General features: G+C 37.1%; 1 protein-coding gene across 5 annotated transcripts in view; it reads left to right on the forward strand.

The window, feature by feature from the left end:
* Nucleotides 1-21,428, forward strand: part of LOC115217975 (ubiquitin-associated protein 1) — a 106,709-nt gene that overhangs the window by 68,975 nt on the left and 16,306 nt on the right. For all 5 annotated transcript variants that reach the window (XM_029787705.2, XM_036507828.1, XM_036507826.1 and 2 more), the window contains 4 exons: nucleotides 7,972-8,027; nucleotides 10,427-10,500; nucleotides 11,135-11,191; nucleotides 13,104-14,249. In XM_029787705.2, the coding sequence (XP_029643565.1) occupies nucleotides 7,994-8,027; nucleotides 10,427-10,500; nucleotides 11,135-11,191; nucleotides 13,104-14,249 (1,311 nt within the window). In that variant the 5' untranslated portion in view covers nucleotides 7,972-7,993. The remainder of the gene's footprint in view (nucleotides 1-7,971; nucleotides 8,028-10,426; nucleotides 10,501-11,134; nucleotides 11,192-13,103; nucleotides 14,250-21,428) is intronic.

Here is a 21,428-nt window from a genome sequence, read left to right on the forward strand (position 1 = left end):
TAGACAGTTCTAATGTTTGAGTTGATCATCTGATCTAAATGTTTTTAATATCACTTGCTTTCAAATGAAAGTCTATTGTCACTTTCCTAATTATTTTATCTATAAAACGTTTTTTTTTTTAATGATGGAATCAGTTCCTTTAACATGGGGTTATTTTTAGAGTTAATTTAGAAATGCTTAGGAGCCAAAAAGAAAAGCCTAAAAGACCACCAAAAACAAATAATATAAAATTATAATTAAATGTAATATCAAACTTACTAAAAATAAAGACCACACTCTCAAATCATCAAAGACATCATATGTAAAAAGAAGAAAAAAAGACATTAAATAGTTTTAGTCATCAATGTTATCTGAATTGGAAGCATTTATAATTCCTCATATTCAGCACATTTGCAGTTGCAAAAATTTGTGCATATCAATTTTTTTTATCTTTACACTTGTACTATGAACCTGTTCTTGTACTGGAGCTATTTGTGTCAAGATTAAGCACAATCATTGTAAAGGATAAGAGATTATGTTATTCAGACTGGAAGTAGCTTCTTGTCTTTCTTTGAATGCGTCCATCAATGTCGGGGGTTCTTGGGCAGGTATCATTAACTCATGGGCTGTACTTCAAATGATTATCTAAGAGACTGATGCTCCTTTTGAGATTTTGGTCTAAAGCAGTGTTTCCAAAACTAGTTTTCCCTAGGCCCCCACCATAACTTTCTAGAAAAATGTATGCCCCATCGGTGGCTGTAAAAAAAAAAAAACTATTTTATTTTTAATATTTCATAATTATATATTTTCCTTTAAGAAATATCCATACTGGGTGCTATATTGTAGCAAACAGTCTTCACACAGTATGCTTGGCTAGAGGGATTGGTTTGGTTAGGCTGAGTATAAGTGGAGTATGTTTGCTGTGGAAAGAGATTTTCATAATTCCATGTCACATGTAAAGAAAAAAAAAGATCCTACACCCCACCACAATTTCTCCATGCCCAAACAATGGGGCATATCCTTCAGTTTTTCTAAGCCCTGTAGAAGAACTTGGAAGGTTGGGCCTCCAACTAGGCCTTTCATAATACCCTTAAAGCCAGGAACTTTTCAAAACCTCCACACACATGTATATGATTCAAATGTTCTTTGTGGTCAATATAAACCAACTAACAATTGAAGCCAGTTGAGCTATTTAATGTACATCTCATCTTGTTCTCTCCTCCCTATCTCTCCTACTGCCTCACTACATCCTTCACTCAACCCCTTATTGCATTCTTAATGTCCCCACCCCCACCCCAATCTCCTAGTTGAATGCCATGGCTCAGGTATTCCAAGACAGCTGGTCTACTGCTCTGCTGTTCCATTACAAGGTATCTAGGTCATCCTAAGTAGCTGAACTATGTATACTTAGACAGTTGAACAGGATTACCATCATATTGTTCTGTTTTTAGGACAAGGAATATTATCTCATCTTTTGATAATAATTGACACACTTTTAAGATATATAAAACACTATGTGCACATCAAAAATATTCACAACAGAATAGCAAAAATAGTATTAATATGTGTGGAAGCCAAATTGTAATAAAATAAAAGAGAAATTATATATCATTTATGTGCGAAGAGGACTTCTGAATCACTCTTTGTGTGTGGTGAAGGCATGTGGCTGAGTGGTTAGGGTATTTAGCACATGACCATAATGTTGTGAGTTCAGTACCCAACAGTGCATTTTGTCCTTGAGCTCCCTGAGAACTATGTTAAGGATACACACGTCTGTGGAGTGCTCAGCCACTTGCACATTAATTTCACAAGCAAGCCGTTCCAATCGGATCAATTGGAACCCTCATCGTCGTAACCGATGGAGTGCCTCTGTGTGTGTGTGTATGCATACATATACATACTTTGCTTGATGATGCTGGGGCCATCCTAAGTTAGTGGTCCCAGAGATAGCATCATGTGTAGAGCCAACCAGTTCCACCAGTGCTCAGTTATGGAAAGCTGATGTCAACAGTAATTTTTAGTCTTGAAAGGACTGTCTGTTTAGTGTTGGTAGCAAAATGGTTGGTGATAGGAAGGTTAGCTGACCATAAAATGCAGGACAGAAGTAACACAAGATACAAAATGTTGAAACTGTCCAGTATTTCTCTGTTGCTGTTTGTGCTAGATGATGAACTGGTGAGTAACAAGACAGTGTGATGGCTCAGCTCATTGCAGCAATGAAAAAAATTACTCAACACCTTTAGCATTTAAACTGGCCAGATCCAGTCAAAATATTCTACCTGCTTTGTGTTCAAACTAACCAGATCCAACCTTTCCAACATACTCTACAATGTCATTCTAAGAATAAAACTATCACATCACGGGAATCTCAGAGCTATGAGATAATGAATGCATTAAAACAAAACAATATGAAAAGTAAGCATTATATTTAAAATAATAATCTGAATGCTAAAAGGTTAAACCTTCCACTCCTTTTGGAGCACAGGCTATTGACAACTTTTCTCTGCTGTTCTCAACTTTGGACTGTCTTTTACCTGAGTGAAGGCCTGCCTCAGATTTTCTTGGTTTTGAATTGTTATCAATGCTTCTGCAGCTTGCCTTTTTTTTTCTTCTTTTTTTGGGGAGGTAGGTTTGTTGGTCCTATGCAAACCCATATTTACCTGTATGTAGGGAACCATATCAATCTGGCCTCTAATTGTGATCTATGTTGTATAGGAGGCCCTACCTGGAACTTGTACTCTGTTGGCATAGTTCTTAGAATCACTGAGTTATATATGCCTCCACACTGCAACAAGTAATTGTGGTGGCAATACATAAATAGTGGACTGATGATGATGATTATTGTGTGTGCATGCATGCACACACACACACACACGCACAAATATGCAAATAGAGTAGACTTGGATTTTGCACTCTGCAACCCTGGCAACACATTTCAGAGAGCTGTATCTCTGGATATATGAGCTTTGATACAGGAGAGAGGGGATTCTTTAAGTCTTCTCTCCAGTGCTGATGATATGGTAAAATGCAGCCAGTATGTGTAAACCTATCCACACCATGCCAGACCTGATAGAAAATGATTATGATACTGATATATGCATCCAAATGTTTGAGATCTAATACAAGTTTTTTGCATTGATAGGTGGATGGTTAGTTTGGGGAGGCATTTTGTGGCCTATGTGTGTTCCATGTTAATTTTGCCCTACATTCTGTTTCCCTTGTGAAATGTGTGTTTTCGTAAAAATATTTACTGCACTATCAAAGGTCAGGTTATCAATTTCTCTTCTCTTCAAAATAATTCACATTCTCATTATCATTTTAACATCTCTACCCCTCATTTTTATTTTTTTTCTCTCTGGCTGTCAAAATTGCTATTTGATAACTTGCACTGCATTGTTTAAGTTTCATCATACATCATCACTTTTTTGGATGTGTATGTGGGTTTTATTTTATTTGTTTTTGACAAATTTGAAACTTAATTTTTTATGTAAATTTATCCCTCACTGTTTATTTCTCTGTCTATCTCCATTCTCCCATCTCTTCACCTTCCTCTATTCTCTCATCTCTCACTTCTCTTCACCTTCTGCTTGTCTCTCTCTCTCACACATACACAAGTAAATTATTTCAATTTTAACTATATTTTGTTTTTCTCGTTATTGTGGTGTTGCTGCTTTGCTTTATGACACGAGCAATAAGATTTGTGTTGACAAGGAACTAATTTAATTCGTGCAATGGTATTTATTATAACATAAACTGTGATTATCAACATCACAAATATACAGATTAAATATACGAGGGGCTACTGAAAAGTTCGAGGCTTTGGGTAAAAGAAAATGCAAAAGAATCAGTTAATTATGGTTTTATTCAACATATTGCCCTCTCAGATTCATATACTTACTGCAGCGGTCCTTCAGTTTTTCTAAGCCTACAAAAGAACTCGGAAGATTGGGCCTCCAACCAGGCCTTTCGCGACACCTTTAAAGCCAGGAACTTTACAGCACTCGCTCGCATATCAAGACAGGAGGATTCTGGGTGTGTGGCACTGTTGACTTTAACCCTTCCAATCTGATACCAACCCGCTTGACACTGCGTCTGGTTTTATGATAGAAAACCTCGTTTTAAACCATTCACTTTTAAGGTGCTGACATCCATCTTATCTGAGCAAATAAACTAATTAATATATTCCAAAGATCATTTTAATAGTGGGATAGTTAGTTATTTTACAAAAAATTTTCAAATGCTTGATTATATTGCAAATTAATTGAAAAACACGAACTCACTGTTTCATTAGAAATCTGATCACAAAAGCGGCAGACAAAACTGGGTTACAAAAAAATGACTCGAGATAGTGACAGGTCGAAGACAGGTCAGTTGTAAGAGAGGGGAGACAACCCCCTCCTTCGTAGTCAGTACCGGACTATTGTTGGGTCCTGTAGTGTCCCAGCTTTTTGGATTTCCTGGTCGCAGCCTAAATATAGACTTAAAATAAACTATGAAAAGTAAAGAATAGTATTTGACAGATTCAAATTAATACATTTCGAACGCAGAGTCTGCTTGGATAATAATTCATTTAAAATTTAAAAAAATATTATTCTATACAATGTACACAGTGTCTTGTTTATAGGATGAAAATTAAACGAAAAGTAAAAATGATTTTATTTAGCAGATACAGGTTCACATTAAAACCTTTCTAAAGCAGAGTATGTTTAATAATATTTATCAGACCACTTTAAAAATAAAACTGTTAAGAACAAAGTTATTTGTAACACTCAATGCAGATTAATCAATTTCAAAAGCAAGGCCTGTTAATACAGGGTATAAATATATATTGCATGGTATTGCTCAGATTTCTGGAAGTCGGATACGAAGTCCTATACACTGCATTGCAAGGACCAATTTAACAGTGGAACACATAGGGGAGATAACTGAGTTGTTTTATTTTTGTTTTTGTACTTTATGGAGTCTACATTGTCCAACGTGTATTTGCTTTTCATGTTTTTGTTTGGCCCCGAATTCAACGCCGATTGAGAAAACCAATGCTCAAAGGCATCCTGTTCCAACTGTAAACCTTCTTAATTTCGTCTGTCATAGTGTATCTAGGACTACATTATCCGGTGTGTCTTTCCTTTGTCAAGTGCGTAAAAGCATGATTTAAAAGAATTTATCGTGGTATTTTCAGCAGGTTGTTTGATAAGTAGTAGCTCCCTCATTGACAGGGTTGAAACACAGATTATATAGCCGACATACATTCAACTTTTTAGCCGAGATGACAAATGGGTTAATGTTTACATTTTGATAGTAATTACGGCAGTGGTTTTGGTTGTGATGAAGTGGAGGAGGAGGAAGCGTTAGGAAGAAAATAAAGCACCCCTTTCCAACACACTAATTAGGTTACTGATTAACATGTCAATTACATTGATTTACTTGAATTATCTTTTGACTGAATGTTAAATTAATAATTTAAAATGGTTTGCAGATTTAGAAATTGTACTCTGTGTGTGTGTGTGTGTGTGAGAGAGAGAGAGAGAGTCATGGGTATTTATGTGTTTGTACATGTGTGAACGTACATATGTGAGCTGTTGTGTTACATGCTTATATGTTTAAGTGTGAACTTTTGCGTTTGTGAGCACGATCGTGTGTATGTCTGTATATGTGTGTGTGTGTGTGTGTTTGGATGAAGGCAGACGAGGAGGAGATATACATATTTAATGTACTTTTACTGTAGAGGAGGAGAGAGAGACTGTGTGTGTGAGAGAGAGGGAGAGGTGGGCAGTGGAAGATTAAAATCTAAACCGAATAAACAAAAGCATGTAAGAAGTGTGAGAGGAATAATGTTTATAAAAAGGGTGAAGGATAAAAATGGAAAGGGAACATATGTAAATACATAGTAAAGGCATGGAGGGAGGAGTGAATAACATGGTGAGAGAGTATGGAGAGTAAGAAAAATAAAGGGATCAAGGAAAAGAGAAAGAGAGAGAGAGAGAGAAATGGGGCAAACAGGGAATATTCTAAATTATTTATGAATACTTTTTGGGGAGGAGATGGGGGTAAGCTGGGCAGCGGAGTGAGTGGGGGTAAAGAAATGATAAGAGTGAAAAGAGAAGGAAGAGAGATGATGTGAGAAGTGAGCTAAAGAGATTATTTTTAATTATTTTTTAAAATTTTTCCGAGAAGTTGGGATGGGTTGTTTTCCTTTACTTATGACTTCATCATTGTTGAAATTTTTAAATTTCATAATATTCACTGCTTTCATCCTCACTACAAAACCACCACCATCAGTTCACCTGCATTCTATAGATATTTGCCACCTCATATTAAACTTCTGTAAATGTAATTTGGATACATATAGGTGCAGGCATGGCTATAGGCACTGGCAGGTTGTATAGTTTAGAAGCTTGTTTTCTAACCATGGTCTTGGGTTCAGTCTCACTGCGTGGCACTTTGGGTAAGCATCTTTTACTATAGCCTCTGGCTATAGTAGGATTTGGTAGATGGAAACTGTAGGTATGTGTGTTTGGGTGTATCTTTGTCTAGACATCCCACGATGATTGAAATGGGCATCATACAAGCAAAGTTGTTTGCTTCGAGTCTTCTGTGAAAAACATGTCTGGCTCTGGAAAATATTATTTTGTTTATAAACAGGTAAGGGTTGGTAACAAGAAAGGCATCTGGCTGTAGAAAATCTGCCTCAATAGTTTCCATCTGACCCATGCATGCATGGAAAAGTGGATGTTAATGTGATGATGATGATCAGGAGGACAAGGATACTTGTAGGTTTTTATTCAAAAGAATGTGTGTCAGTTGTCAATATTTCTTTATATTTGTTGTGGTTATTACTGTTATTGTTTCTTTTGTATTGCTTTATAGGGTGTTTGGGCTGAATTTAACAGCTTGCATGAAAGGAAAAGAAAGCACAGTATCCCGTCCAACAGTTTACTCAAACTAGCCACCTTTAACTTCCACCATGGCCTCAAGATGGCTCTGGAAGCTGACATGAATTTCTCAATGTGTCTCCAGGAAGGTCTGCAGACACTTCCTTGGTGTCTTTCTCAATTGTGCCCAATGACAGCCTGGGTAATTGGGAGGCCAGAAATTGGGGCTGGTGAAGTTGTTGATATTCTCTGAGAACCACTTCTGATTCTCCCTGAAGCCTATGGCAAGGAACCAAATCCTCATGTTATACATATGGCCTTCCAGCTGCAACTCTCTCCTGCCAGTGTTTGACCACAGTCTCCAGCAGCTTTACACATAGCTGTCTGAATTGAGCCTAAGGCCTTGTTCAAAGATGTGGAGCAGCATGACTGCATCCTCAATGGAAATAACATCCAAAGACCATTGTAGTTTGGGGGAACTTTGCTTCCATGATGTCCATGTCACATCTTACAGCCTTTACAGTGTTCATAGAGTACTGAGCAACCGTTTGATATTTTGATACCCAGCATGAATCATGATGATACAGATAACTCTTTTCTAGTTTTCAGATGTCTTCTGGTCCTCCTTGTCAGTTAACTTTTTCTCAACTGCAACTTTAATCTTTATGCCATTGACTGTTCATCAATACATCAAATCATTTCTGAAAAACAGAGACATAGAAATAAATTGTCAAATCTAGCCTGAACATTCTGTATTTTTATTGCAAATTCTATTTTGAAAACTCATTGGATCTATATTTACTAAACACACACACACACGAATTATATATTTCTTTATTTTTTTTTAGCTTATTGCTTTATAAATCTGTTTGTATGCTTGAGATTTTCTCAAAGCTTTAAAGACATTACAGGATAGAAACACATTTACAAAACTGCTAGCTAATTAAAAATAAAGGAATTTATATATTTGATACAACTTCCTGAAGTATTGAGTACTTCATTGTGAGAATGTTTTGTTCCTGCAAACAAACGTTTGACAATATATTATATATATGTTTATTATTGCTTAATTTACAAGTGTGACAATATATATTTCTTTTATCTGTTTCTTTTTCTCCAGTAATTCTGTTGCTCAATGAAGGATGGAATCTGACAGGTCATCCCGTGGCATATATGGTCAGTGCTGTTAATTTTATTCTCTTTTATTTCTGTTACTTTACGTCTATGAGATTTACACCACAAACTATGGCTCTGTAATCAAGAAGTTTGCTTTGCTACCATGTGACTCTAGATTCCAGGTTTGATTCTGCTGCAAGCATAGTCTTCTAGCATAACCTCAGGCTGGTGAAAAACAAACCTTTCCTGTGAAATTTGGTGGATGGAGACAGTGTGGAAGCCAATTACATGTATGTGTTTATGTATATGCACACACTCACACATGAAAGATGGTATAATCAGTGTGTTGAACTTTTATACATAGGTATCTAGCCTTTACTCCTTTGTAAGGTTGATGAAATAAATATCAGGCAAAAACACTGGGATCAACATAATCAACTGAAATTCCCTGCATGGCCACAGCCCAATGATTGAACTTTACAGAAACTAATATAAAATAATAGGATATATAGCCTTATGCCATTTTACAGTTAAGTGTTGTTTCAGGGTTATGTGATGTAGCATATAACATTATACTTGGGTAATTCTGGAGCTTGTTTACAATATAAGGACAGATAATGTACAGCTGGACCAATATTTTAAGTAGAACCACATTACTGATGGGTTCAAGGAAGGTTGAAATCATGTGATCTGGTAGTCTCAGTGCTGGAGACGGCGGGGATTTATCTCCCTATTCATGATATAAACAAGAGTGCATTTTGCACCAAAAGCCAATATAAGGGTTTCTTTCATCAACTTACTAAACACTTTAAATACTCAAATGTCTAAGAGAAATTGCTGTTACTAAGATAATTATTTCTTTTTTCTTTTCTTTTCTTTATATTAACCTAAGGTACATAATATTTGCATTGTCCCTGTATTTACTGTATTTAGGTATGGATCAGAGCAGTGTTTCTCAACTATTTTTTGCCTATAGACCCCTTTGATTTCTATTTTATTTTACTGGTCCCTCATAGCCATTTGATGTTTGAAAAAAAGTCCTATTATATATATTTTTTTATCAGAGTTAATTTGTGGCTTTTTTAATTTTTACTTAAAGGGGGATAACTCATTGCACTGATTTATACAAGTATGCATACGCGCGCAGACACACACAGAGAAGCTTCTGCACAATTTCCATCAAGCAAATTTCACATGCAAGTTATTGGTGAGCCTGATATTACAGTTAAAGATGCTTGCCTAAGCACTGCACAATGAGAAAGAACTCTTGGAGCACATGGTTATGCCTGTTCCTTGCTGTGCCTTAATAGTTAAATAAAAATTATAATCATGTTAGAACACTTGTTTGTCAGTGGTTTTGTGTGTGCTGCCACTGTTTACAGTAGTAAATTATAACACAGCTCTGTGTACCTTCTTACAGATAGGTAGACTGTGTTGCTGAGATGCAAATGTTTCTTCAGTGCAGCACATAGAACAAAGGTTGAACTGTCGCATAGAATCTGGCCTCTAGATCAATAAAAGTCAGCATCCTGATGGTGCTTTAATCATTTGGTATTTTTACCCTAAATTCTTACATGCTTGGAATATCTTTACTGTAGTTGTTGTACAGCCCAGGTCTGTGCTGATTTATAATTTGCCACCTTTGGCAACTATCTTCATTGCACTTTAATGTCTGTGGTTATCATATTGAGTGCACCCAGATGTTTCTCTGTTTGCATATGCATATAGCAGCAATAAGAACATGTGTCACCTGTTGTATAGAACTTATTTTCAGGGGCTTTGTATATGTAACAAAGTTAGTTTGATGTATGTCAGGGTCAGTAAACTCTGTTTTGATAGGAGGATCACTTTGGTATAAGTACTCCCACCCACACTAGCTTCCTCTTTTGACACAAGTATATTGTACAGAACTGGAAGATATGAATATAAGAATCAAGCTCAGAATATATTTCAACTCTAATTGCTGCATTTTGATTGGACAGAGACATCATCATCATCATAATTGTTTAATGTCTGTTTTCCATGCTGGTATGGGTTGGATGGTTTGACTGGGGACTGGCAAGCCAGGAAGCTGTACCAAGCTCCAATCTGATTTGGCAAGGTTTCTATGGCTGAATGCCCTTTCGAACGCCAAGGAATTAAAGTGGGTGGATTTTTTTCAACTTTAGCTGTATCACTTGACATGACTTGGTTGTATATCTATCTGCTGTGCTGATGGAGAAACAGTAGAGGCACAGGTAGGTCGTTACTCTGAGATTAGATCTTTTCTTTTTAAAGCGGAGGAGGAAAATGGTTGCAAGGCAAAGAAAATGGCGAAAAGAAAAAGAATATAAACTGAAATGTAGAGATGGTCTATTGTAACTTAAAACCAAAATAACTAACCTGACCCTTGATATTTATGATATAAAAAGAAATAATACAATGTACTTGCAATTATTTATTCAATTTATATCTTTCAGGTTTGGCTTCTGCTAACTCTGCCCTTGATGGCATCCCTTTTAGAATTGGGACCACTTTTAAAGTGCCCAACAAGGTAAATATTTTAGTTTTGTTTTTTAAAAAAATAATTATTTTCAAAGTTTATATGTTATAAAATGCTACATGTATGTATGTTGTTGCTTAACCCTGGGTCAGCTGTTATCAATAGAACTACAATCAAAGCTGTTTCAGCTATAGACATCCTATTTTATTTCCAGTGAAGCACTATAATATACAATGTTTTTTTTTTTTCCTAAGACAGTAGAGTGTGTTTTGAAAGAGATTCAGCTCCTATTTCTTGCTGGTAAAGATTCTTCATTGAGTTTCTTTCTCCGTGTGTAACATATTGTATGAATGACCATTTATTTCACATTAATTCTTTCAATATGTAACTAAATTTATAAACTTAATAACTTGTATAACATAGTTCTTGTTGCTTTTTTAATAATTGCATTCAATCTTTTCTACATAGCTCTTGCTTTTTCCCCTGCAGTAGCAGAAGCAAGTTATTGAACAGTCAAAAACCAAGGAAACATTGAAATATTCTACCATAATTATAAAAACATAATTAAAGTGATCATTCTTTATATGCAATTCTGATAGATGGTATGTCAGTGTGGTAGTATTTTCATATGGTGATATGTTACTAAGTTTAATAATTACTTTTTGCTTTTCTCTTTTCTTGCTAGGTTTCTATTCCTAAGGAACTCCTTCGCCGACGAAATCGTAGTGCCCTTGCTGATGAGGTTAGTAAATATTGGACTCTTGTGGATGGCAGTGGGAGAGCCATATAATCTTTGTTTGCTGTAGCTGTAATTGACATGTGTATCCTTAACTAATTTAGCACATTGGTATTCATATTACTCTGTCAAAATTTAATACCTACTTATTCAAATTGTTTTGAATTAATCACGCACTACCTTGGAGCTCTGAGATTTCAGTGATGTGATGTAATTGTATATTTTTAAATGACATTGTAGGGTAGGTGTGAAAAGCTGGATCAGGCCATCATCATCATCATCGTTTAACGTCCGCTTTCCATGCTAGCATGGGTTGGACGGTTCAACTGGGGTCTGGGGAGCCCGAAGGCTGCACCAGGCCAGTCAGATCTGGCAGTGTTTCTACAGCTGGATGCCCTTCCTAACGCCAACCACTCCGAGAGTGTAGTGGGTGATTTTATGTGCCACCGACACAGGTGCCAGACGAGGCTGGCGAACGGCCACGCTTGGATGGTGTTTTTATGTGCCACCAACACAGGTGCCAGTTTGAACATAAAACAGGTAGCATATTTGGGCTTGATATGGCAGGTTTAAATACCCATGGGTAAATTCCTTATTATGCAGTCATTAGCTCCATGTTTTTTAATAAGATCACGTGAATTAGAGATTTAACATCAGTTTACGAAGTTTGTGTGGTGAAGGTGTGTGACTTAGTGATTAGGATATTCGGCTCATGATCATAAGGTTTTGAATTTCATTCCTGGTGGTGCATTTTGTCCTTGAGCAGGACAGTTTCTGAGTTTCCCAGCAATGGAGTTTTGTTTCATGGGTTTTTGTTTTCTTTTCCATGTTATTTCTCATGCTTTCAACAAATGTGACATCGAAATCACGTGTAAATGGCTCCTTTTCCCAGAAAAGGAAAGATTTGGCTGCTATTTCTTGCATGCCCTGCCACCACATAACAGGTATTTCAGGTCCCTTATCGCAAATAGCTGTTATGTGGTAGCAGGGCATGCTAGAAATAGCAGCTAAATCTTTGGAGCTGAGATACGTTGAATGCACTTGAAAAAATTTTTGTAATGGTATTTCCTTGGGGTGATCTTTCGCTTTGACTCTCAGAACTGTCATCCAGATCAGTTACTTTTGTTCGATAATTTCCGTAAAAAGTCTTTATTTACTTTTGGTTTTAAAGTGAAAGAGAGAAAGTGAAAGATGCATGACTACGTATATGAAATGGATATGTGTGTGTGTGAGAGAGAGAGAAACACACATACATGTTCACTCTTTCTCACACACACACACACATCATCATCATCATCGTTGTTTAACGTCTGCTTTCCATGCTGGCATGGGTTGGACGGTTTGACTGAGGACTGGCGAGCTAGATGGCTGCACCAGGCTCCAATTTGATCTGGCAGAGTTTCTACAGCTGGATCCCCTTCCTAATGCCAACCACTCTGAGAGAATAGTGGGTGCTTTTACATGCCATCAGCACGAGGGCTGGTCAGGTGGTACTGGCAACAACCACGCTCAAAAGGTGCCATGATAAAATACATCCAGTACATTCAGTGAAGTGATTGGTTTTTGGAAGAATATCTAGATATAGAAAACATGCCAAAAACGGCTTGTATGAGGGAGACATGGTCCTCTGATCTATCTAAGAAGGCAGTAACTCAGAATATGAGGAAATATTTTTTGTGTGGATCAATTTTTGGAAATTGATTTCTAACATACATACAAGACCATAAATTCTATAAACAGTTAATGATATTTACTGCAGTGCTGGACTTGTAGTTATTTTGTCCATTCACAGATTCAAAATCAAAATTAATCACAAAGATTTGAAGTTAGAATGTAAAGAGATGGAAATGAATACTGTTATTCATGGCTCTCTGAAAATTAATAATATTTTCTTCATTTTCTTTTCTTGTTTTTACAGTATTTCTTTCACACTGAAGAAGGTGTTATTCTCTGGGCAAAAGCTCAGCAACAGATGAAGAAAAACAGAGAAGCTACCTTGAAAGAATACCATGCTCAGAAAAAGAATGCTCAAAGTCGACTGAAGAATCCTGTTCCCATGCCTTTAGCATCCGAAGGTGTGTACGTTAATATTCATATGGCCGACAAAATTCTCACACCAACACCAATCAAACCGAGTGTCAATGCATTTCACACAGATAACCCAACCAGTAGCACAAAATCACAGATAGATGTCACACAGTTTGAGCAGGAGGATGACCCATTTGAAAATGTTGAGCGACAAGTAATCAACGAATTTGAAGAACTGAACCAAGTATTTCAGAACTCTGCCGAGTCACTGGAGTCACCAGAAGGGAACTATGAGAATGTTGTTATTAATAAACCTCCATTACCATTACCAGATAGCATTGTTGCAGGAACTGATAGTGCATCACCCAATCCTGTTCCTGCATTACAACCAATAACTGCCGAAGAACCTTTGGCAAACGATGAAGGTTCTACTGTAGAAATTACTAGAAACAAGTCTGAAACAGATTTCCAAGATGGGGAAAACACAGAAAGAAACATTGTTTATGGTAATTTACCTTACCGTAAAAAATCCACTTCCAGTTCCCAGAAAAAACGAGAGAGCAATAATTACGTAATGGTCTCTTATGCAAATGGTCGTTTGGTGCATGATGCAACAAAATTAACTACAAAACAATTATCATTAGATGAGGAATCAAAACCTAATTTTGTATCTAATTATTTCAACCAGAAGTTCTCTGCCAGTCAGGAGAACACTGGGAGTATTCTTGACCCTAATCAACTGAATGAAAGTATTTACGAAAACCTTCCCATTTCTAGCACGGACAATTATGAAAACTGTCTTTTACCACAGAGGTCGAGACATTCTGTAGCGTTTGATGTTGACACAACTGTTAACCCTCCAGCTATCCCTCCCAGAACAGATTTAACCAAATTGCGTAGTACCCACAGTACACCAAATATCCATCAAGCGTCATCTGATAGAGATGCTGAGACTGTTTCCCCCTTCCATTCCCCTTCTAAACCAGCTCCAAGAAAGCAAATTAAGTCTCCAGCATCTCCAGTACCGAGGAAACAGGTGAGGATATTTATTTTTACTTTAATAATATTTTCAATAATGTTTTTTTGTTCCCCATTTTCTCTCCTGTTTAAAATGAAAAATAGGTACCAACACACAAGTGTTGTGCAAGTGTTGTGGTATGGATATGAAAATATGGATTTCAGAATATTTTCCATCCTCTTGTAAGTGTTCAAATCTAGGATGTTCAAAGAAAGGGCTGAAAACTGTGTGATGGAGTTGGGGTGAAATTGTGAACCTTCATTTCCATAATTACATGAACTCACTGTACATCTGCAAAATGTTTTGATAGTTGTTTTCTTCTTACTGATATTCTTCAAAAATTAATCCCTTAACATTTTTTTCATTTCAGGTTTCAAGTTTTTTTTTTAATCTTTAACTGTTTTTTTTTATTCCAACTTCAAACTTGGTCATTTTTAATTTTCATTTGATTCCTGTATTCACTTTACATATGGAATTAACTAACTTTTCTGAGCACTTTGTTAGAGAAGAAATACAATGTGTATGAGATGTTTGATGAAGAAAAGTTGGAGTTGAATCTGGAATTATACAAAAAATAGCATGTAGACTCAATTATGAACAATAGATGAATACATATATATAGTAACATTTGGGATTTGAAGAATCAAACAGATCTCACCACAAACTCTCTGCCAAGTGCATGGCTAACAAGAATGACTGCTTGAGGTTAGGATAAACCTTTGCATTGTTCTGAAAATCCAGGAGATACAATGGTGGAGAGAATGTGTTCGACGTATATTTCTATATTTATAAATAAATATATGTATACACCATTCTTTATGTGCAGACATGGTTGAGTGGTTAAGAAGATTGCTTTCCAGCCATATGTTCCCAGGTTCAGTCCCACTATGCAGCATACTGGGCAAGTGTCTTTTACTGTAGCTTTGGGCAGACCCAAAGTTTTGGATTTGGTTGGCAGAAACTGAAAAGAAGCCTGTCATGTGTGTTTGTGAGGGAGAGAGAGTTGGTGTGTATTTTTGTTATGATGTTTTATATGTAAACAAGCATCAGTGTCATGCAAGCAGTTTTATCTGTTTCCAGTCTTCAGTGGAAAACATCATGCCATGGGAAAATATTACCTTACTTGAAAACAAGAGAGAGTTGGCAAGAGGATGGGAATCAGGCTGTCTCAACAAATTCCATTTGACCTATGCATGCAAGAGAAAGCAGATATTAAATGATGATAATGATAAATAGTGAAATCGAAATTGAACCAAATTCGATGGCTGGCACCCGAGCCAGTGGAGCGCTAGCAGCTCCAACCGAGGAGGATCACTGCCAGAGCAGCTGTATGGCTTCCGTACCAGTTGCACGTAAAAAGCACCATTTGAGCGTGATCGTTACCAGCGTCGCCTTAGTGACATGTGAACAAAACATTTGAGCAAGGTCGTTGCCAGTGCCGCTGGACTGACTCCTGTGCAGGTGGCACGTAAAAAACATCATTTGAGCGTAGCTGTTCCCAGTACCACCAGACTGGCCTTCGTGCCAGTGGCATGTAAAAGCACCCACTATACTCTCGGAGTGGAAGGGCATCTAGCTGTAGAAACTCTGCCAGATCAGATTGGAGCCTGGTGCAGCCATCTGGTTCACCAGTCCTCAGTCAAATCGTCCAACCCATGCTAGCAGGAAAAGCGGACGCAGAGGGAGTCAGAGTAGATCTGGGAGTTCTAGTGGCGAAGAGGTGGATCCACACTTCTCAAAACACTGAAACTTCCATACCAAGACCCCACGACCACATGCAGGTGTGTGTGTGTCTGTGTATGTGTGGTTACAAAGCTTGTTTTGCCATTACATGACACCTTAACCAAGTATCTTCTACTATCCCCTAGTCTAAAACAGTGTCTAGGGTATAGGAGAAGACATACTACACATAAATACACATACGTGTGTGTATGTCTGTATTTATCCCCCAACACCCCTTGATATCTGGTGTTGGTTTGTTTATGTCCTTGTAGCCTAGCAGTCTGGCAAAAGAGACCAATTGAATAAGTACTTGGCTTTGAAAAAATATGTACTGGGGTTGATTTGTTCAACTAAATCCCTTCAAGGCAGTGTAATATGGCAAATTCACATCAAGGCCCTTACAAACATCTCTCTTGTGCTGTTCATGCTTGATGCAATCTGATTCAAATTCCTTTCTCCCACCATGCACTGTTTTCTTCCACAAACAATGCTCTCAAGATTTTGACCTTCTGCATATGTACATATACATACATACACATGTACATAAAATTAAAGTAAACAATGCAATGATCTAACATCATCATAGTTTTGTTTTTTTGTTTGTTACATTTACATAAGGCTTCTCCCCTTCTTTGAAAAGTTTGTAACTATTCTGTTCACAGATTTAATTTTACAAAATTATTCTTTATAAATATAAACACACACACACACACATCCATTCATCTGCTCATATATGTGCATGCATTGAATAGTAATTGAGTGTTTACAATAAAAATCTGAAGCTGTGAATAAATTTAAATCTAGTTGACTCTAAAATTTGTTGGAACACTTGAACATCATTCATCATCATTGTCATCACATTCACTTTTCTTTGTTTGCGTGTGTGTCATGAAGTTTATTGAGGCAGATTTTTTATGACTGGTTTTCCTCCCTCCCATCAGCCTTCATCTGTCTATTTCTAAGCAAGGTAATATTTCCCTTTGGCCGGACATGTTTTTGCAGAATATTGGAATTGAATGACAGCTTGTATGACATTTACAATCACCATATGGTGTCAAGACAAGGACACACACACACATATACACAATGAGCTTCTTTCGGTTTCCCTCTACTAAATCCGCTCACAAGGCTTTGTTTATCCTAGGGCTATAGATAAAAACACCAAAGGCGGTGAGCTGGCAGAAACGTTAGCACACTGGGTGAAATGCTTAGCAGTATATCGTCTACCATTATGTTCTGTGTTCAAATTCTGCCGAGGTCGACTTTGCCTTTCATCCTTTCTGGGTCGATAAATTAAGTACCAGTTACACACTGGGGTTGATGTAATCGATTTAATCCCTTTATCTGTCCTTGTTTGTCCACTCTATGTTTATCCCCATGTGAGCAATAAAAAAAAACACCAAAGATGTCATGAAACAGCAATGAACTTAAAAGCATGTGGTTAGGAAGCAAACTTCTTAACCACACATTTATACCCGTGCCTATCTAAATGGAAATGCTGTTTTAATATCTTCTTTGTATATAAAAGTCAAGTTGTGTGTCTGTCTCCTACAATTTAGATTCCTAACTACTCCCACATTTTGCGGTGCAGTTTAACCAAAACCGGGTATCTTATAGTCGTGATTCATATCGAGCCCTTCTGGGTATTAGCACGCGTCTATGATGAGTCTACGGTTTTAAAAAAAATTTACCATCATTTTTTTCCATTTTAATGCATTTTTTCCACTATTATATAAGGGAAGTAACTCTCTAAAAATGTCTACGATGAGTCAACAATTTAAAAAAAAATTTACCGTCATTTTTTTTCCATTTTTAATGCATTTTTTAGTTATTTCCCTTACAAACCCGAGCAACGCCAGACGATACTGCTAGTTAAATATAAATCAAGAATATTTATTCAATTTTAACCCTGTAAAACTGTATGGTTAAGATGTTTGCTTCCCAGCCGTGTGTTTTCAGGTTCAGTTCCACTGCAAGTGTCTTCTATTATATTGGGATAACCAAAGTTTTGCAAGAAGAACCTAAAAACTGAAAGAGTCCTGTCCTATATTTGTATATATGTGGGTATGTGTGTGTTTAATCCATGCTAGCATGGAAAAGCAGGCATAAAATTAACAAATGGGTTAACACAAGCACACATGCATATAGGGATGTCGGCATGGCTGTGTGGTTAAGCACTTTACATCATAATGATGTCATTGTAGGTTCACTTTGACCATGTACTTTGATCAAATGTCTTTTACTTTGCCTCAGCTAAATTAATGCTTTGTCAGTGAATCTCACTGATTGTCTCCACAGATCATCACGCTGCTACAGCTTGGCTGTGGTGATGTATTTCTGTCCCTGCATAAACCAAAAGTTTGACAGCATGACATTTGTTTTTGTCTTTTATTTATTTGAAACATTGGACTGCAGCCATGCTGGGGCACCACCTTGATGGTTTTGGTTTTTATTTTTAGTTGAACAAATTCACCCCACTGCTTTTTTATTCATTTTTAAAATTTTTTGTAAACCAGATACTTTTATGAGTATGGATGGTTACACACACACACACACATTTTAATATTTTTGTAAACCGGATACTTTTATAAGGATGAATGGTTACACACACACAAACACACACACTTAGGAGTGGAGGTCAAAAATTGTCTGCATTTTTGCTATTATATGTCTTTATTATTGTCGCTCTGCCTTCTGCGCATACGTGCTTATAGTTGGTACTATTGTGGTCACATGATGGAAGTTTGAGCCTGATCAAGCTTTATAGTGTAAGTATGGCCACTCCACTAGCAATGTGCACCAAAGAAGAACAAAGTGCAGTGATCCAAGAGATGGTAATGGTGAACTGATTCCTCATTACCATCTCTCAAGCTTGCTAAATTTTCTTGTCAGTGGTGGAAGTTGATGGGCATCCTGCTCCCTCTCTGCGTCACATTTGTCCAGTCCCTTTTAAACTTTGCAATCCACTTCTACACACTTTTCCATGGTAGTGCACTGACCCTGTATTGTGCTAAAAGCCTCTCATGAATTTCAGCACCTGACACACCTTCAAACCAGAAAAACCAGATCACTGCTCATTGTTCTTCCCTGGTACACATTGCTATTGTTCTTCCCTGGTGCACATTGCTAGTGGAGCGGCTATGCTTATACTGCAAAGCCAGAAAAGTAAAATGGCGCAATCAAGCTCAAACTTTGATCATGTGACCACAATAGTATCAATGATATGTATATATATATATGTATATATATAGAACATATAGTACATGTGTGTGTGTGTGTGTGTGTATATAGCAAGTAATGTTCATAACCACTTCAACATGGCTGTTCCTTTCAAGCAGAATTTACTGTGATTTTTTAACCTCAAGAGGACATCTCCTCTAGCTGGTTAACAAAGCTGCCTCTAATATATTGTGAGCAGGGGGAACAAACTCCTAGCACCTTAGCAACAGAACCAGCATACCAGTCTGGTTTGGGGCTATTTCTGCCTCTCTTCACTACTGGACACTTCATCTGCTAGAGATGGCTGTAGCTCGCCTCTACTCGCAATATATATAAATTCAAGCAACACGCTGTCGCTGATTTTGCAGCAAGCTAAAAAGCTAGTTCTAAAATCTCTCGAAGAGATGATTGCAGTAGCTGTTCTAGCAAGTAATGTTTGTAGCCACTTCAACATGGCTGTTCCGTTTGAGCGGAATTTACTACGATTTTTTTAACACCAAGGGGATATTTCCAGTAGCTGGTTAACGATACACAGTTGCATCCGATATATTGTGAACAGGGGAACAAATCCCTACCACCTTCTAGCAACGGGACCAGAATATATATACATTATATATGTGTATGTGTGTATATATATATATATATATATATATATATGTGTTTATATGTTAGTATGTGTGTGTTTGTTTATACATTATGTGGGCAATGTTTTCAACCAAGATATTACAACATTTACATATCACCATCTTCAGAGCAGAGCCTTTGAGTGCTGTTCACCTGCTTTAGCATCTGTGATTGTTCCCCCACTTCCACTCTGTTGTTTTACTCTTCTTTCCATAACACACACACATACTTCATATAAATGAGAGCATATGTTTGTTTGTATATCATAGAAAAGCTCTGAACCGGTGTGTCCTCAAGAAAAACAGATTTGATTTTCAAAATCTGCATCTCAAAGGCAAGCTTTTCAGTAAATAGTAATCAAAAAATATAATTTAATATAAGAAATAATATAATTTTCAGATTGCCAAATCTATTTCTCTCAATATGTCCTATCTGTTTTTTACACTTTCCTCCACTCTCTATACATTTACCATACTCTTTCTCTATATTTACCATACTCTCTCTCCCTCTCTGCATATGTATGTTTCTCATGCAGGCTACAGTCCCCTCTCTCTCTCTCTTGATAAGACATGAATTGCTTTCATTTTATTTAAAACTTCGATGCCATAATGTTTTCAGCTTCATTTTACGACAGACAGCTATCACTGTCAAACTTTAAACTTCTGCAACATTTAAAAATAAATTTTCTGAAATAAAGGATGCATAAGATGCATCAATTACATGCACAAGAGCCTCCAGTGTACTGACTCAGGAGATGACGTCCCATTTCAGTGTACCAAATTTGAAAACTTTCGCTTAATTTTAAAATTTTGAAATGTGACAGCATCAGAAAAGATCCTCTCATCTGTTATGCTTTTCTCATCATAAACTCTCCCTCTCTTTATATATATATATCTGCAACACACTCTCTCTTTCTCTGTATAAGTATATCATTCACGCTGAGTGTTTGTGTGTTGGGTGACAGTTGAAAGACCCTCACAAAGCATCAGTGGGAAGCTCAGGAGACACCCAAACAGAAAACAAATAGATTTGATGATATATGAACATGAGCTTCCATCTCAGGAGACACCCGAACATAAGATGCATCAATTATATGCACAAGAGCCTCCGTTGGGTTGACTCGGGAGATGATGTCCCATTTCTATTTAAATGAGCTCAGTTTCCAATGAGTCTTAATTTTGCCATGACCATCAACATTTTTGGTTGCCAGTTTACACCTTGAAGAGCCTTACTTCACCCATGATCAGCTTTATGCAGGATGCTCAATCTGCTCACTTAACCTGCCCAATTCTCTGTACAATTCTGCTTACATTCACTTCCCTATACCTTGAAGGTATGCCCTGGCACATCTTCACTACCATCTTTTCTCTGTCCATCTGTCTCTAACTGGGACAAGGTGTGTATATCCTCCTCAGTAAGACAGCTGTTTCTATCCTATCATCGTTTAGCCTCTCAAATGGTACAAAGCCACCTTCCTCAATACCACTCCCCATCTCAGCTAAGAATCTTTGTCTTGGAAGTTGGTTGGTGACCTCACTGCTGCAAGTGCTTAGTCAGAAAGCACCCAGTACACTCAGTAATGTGTTGTTGGCATTAGGAAGGGCATTCAGTTGTAGATATTAAACCAAAGCA

This window comes from Octopus sinensis, linkage group LG12 (genome assembly GCF_006345805.1).
Source record: "Octopus sinensis linkage group LG12, ASM634580v1, whole genome shotgun sequence".
In the NCBI taxonomy this organism is placed as follows: domain Eukaryota; kingdom Metazoa; phylum Mollusca; class Cephalopoda; order Octopoda; family Octopodidae; genus Octopus; species Octopus sinensis.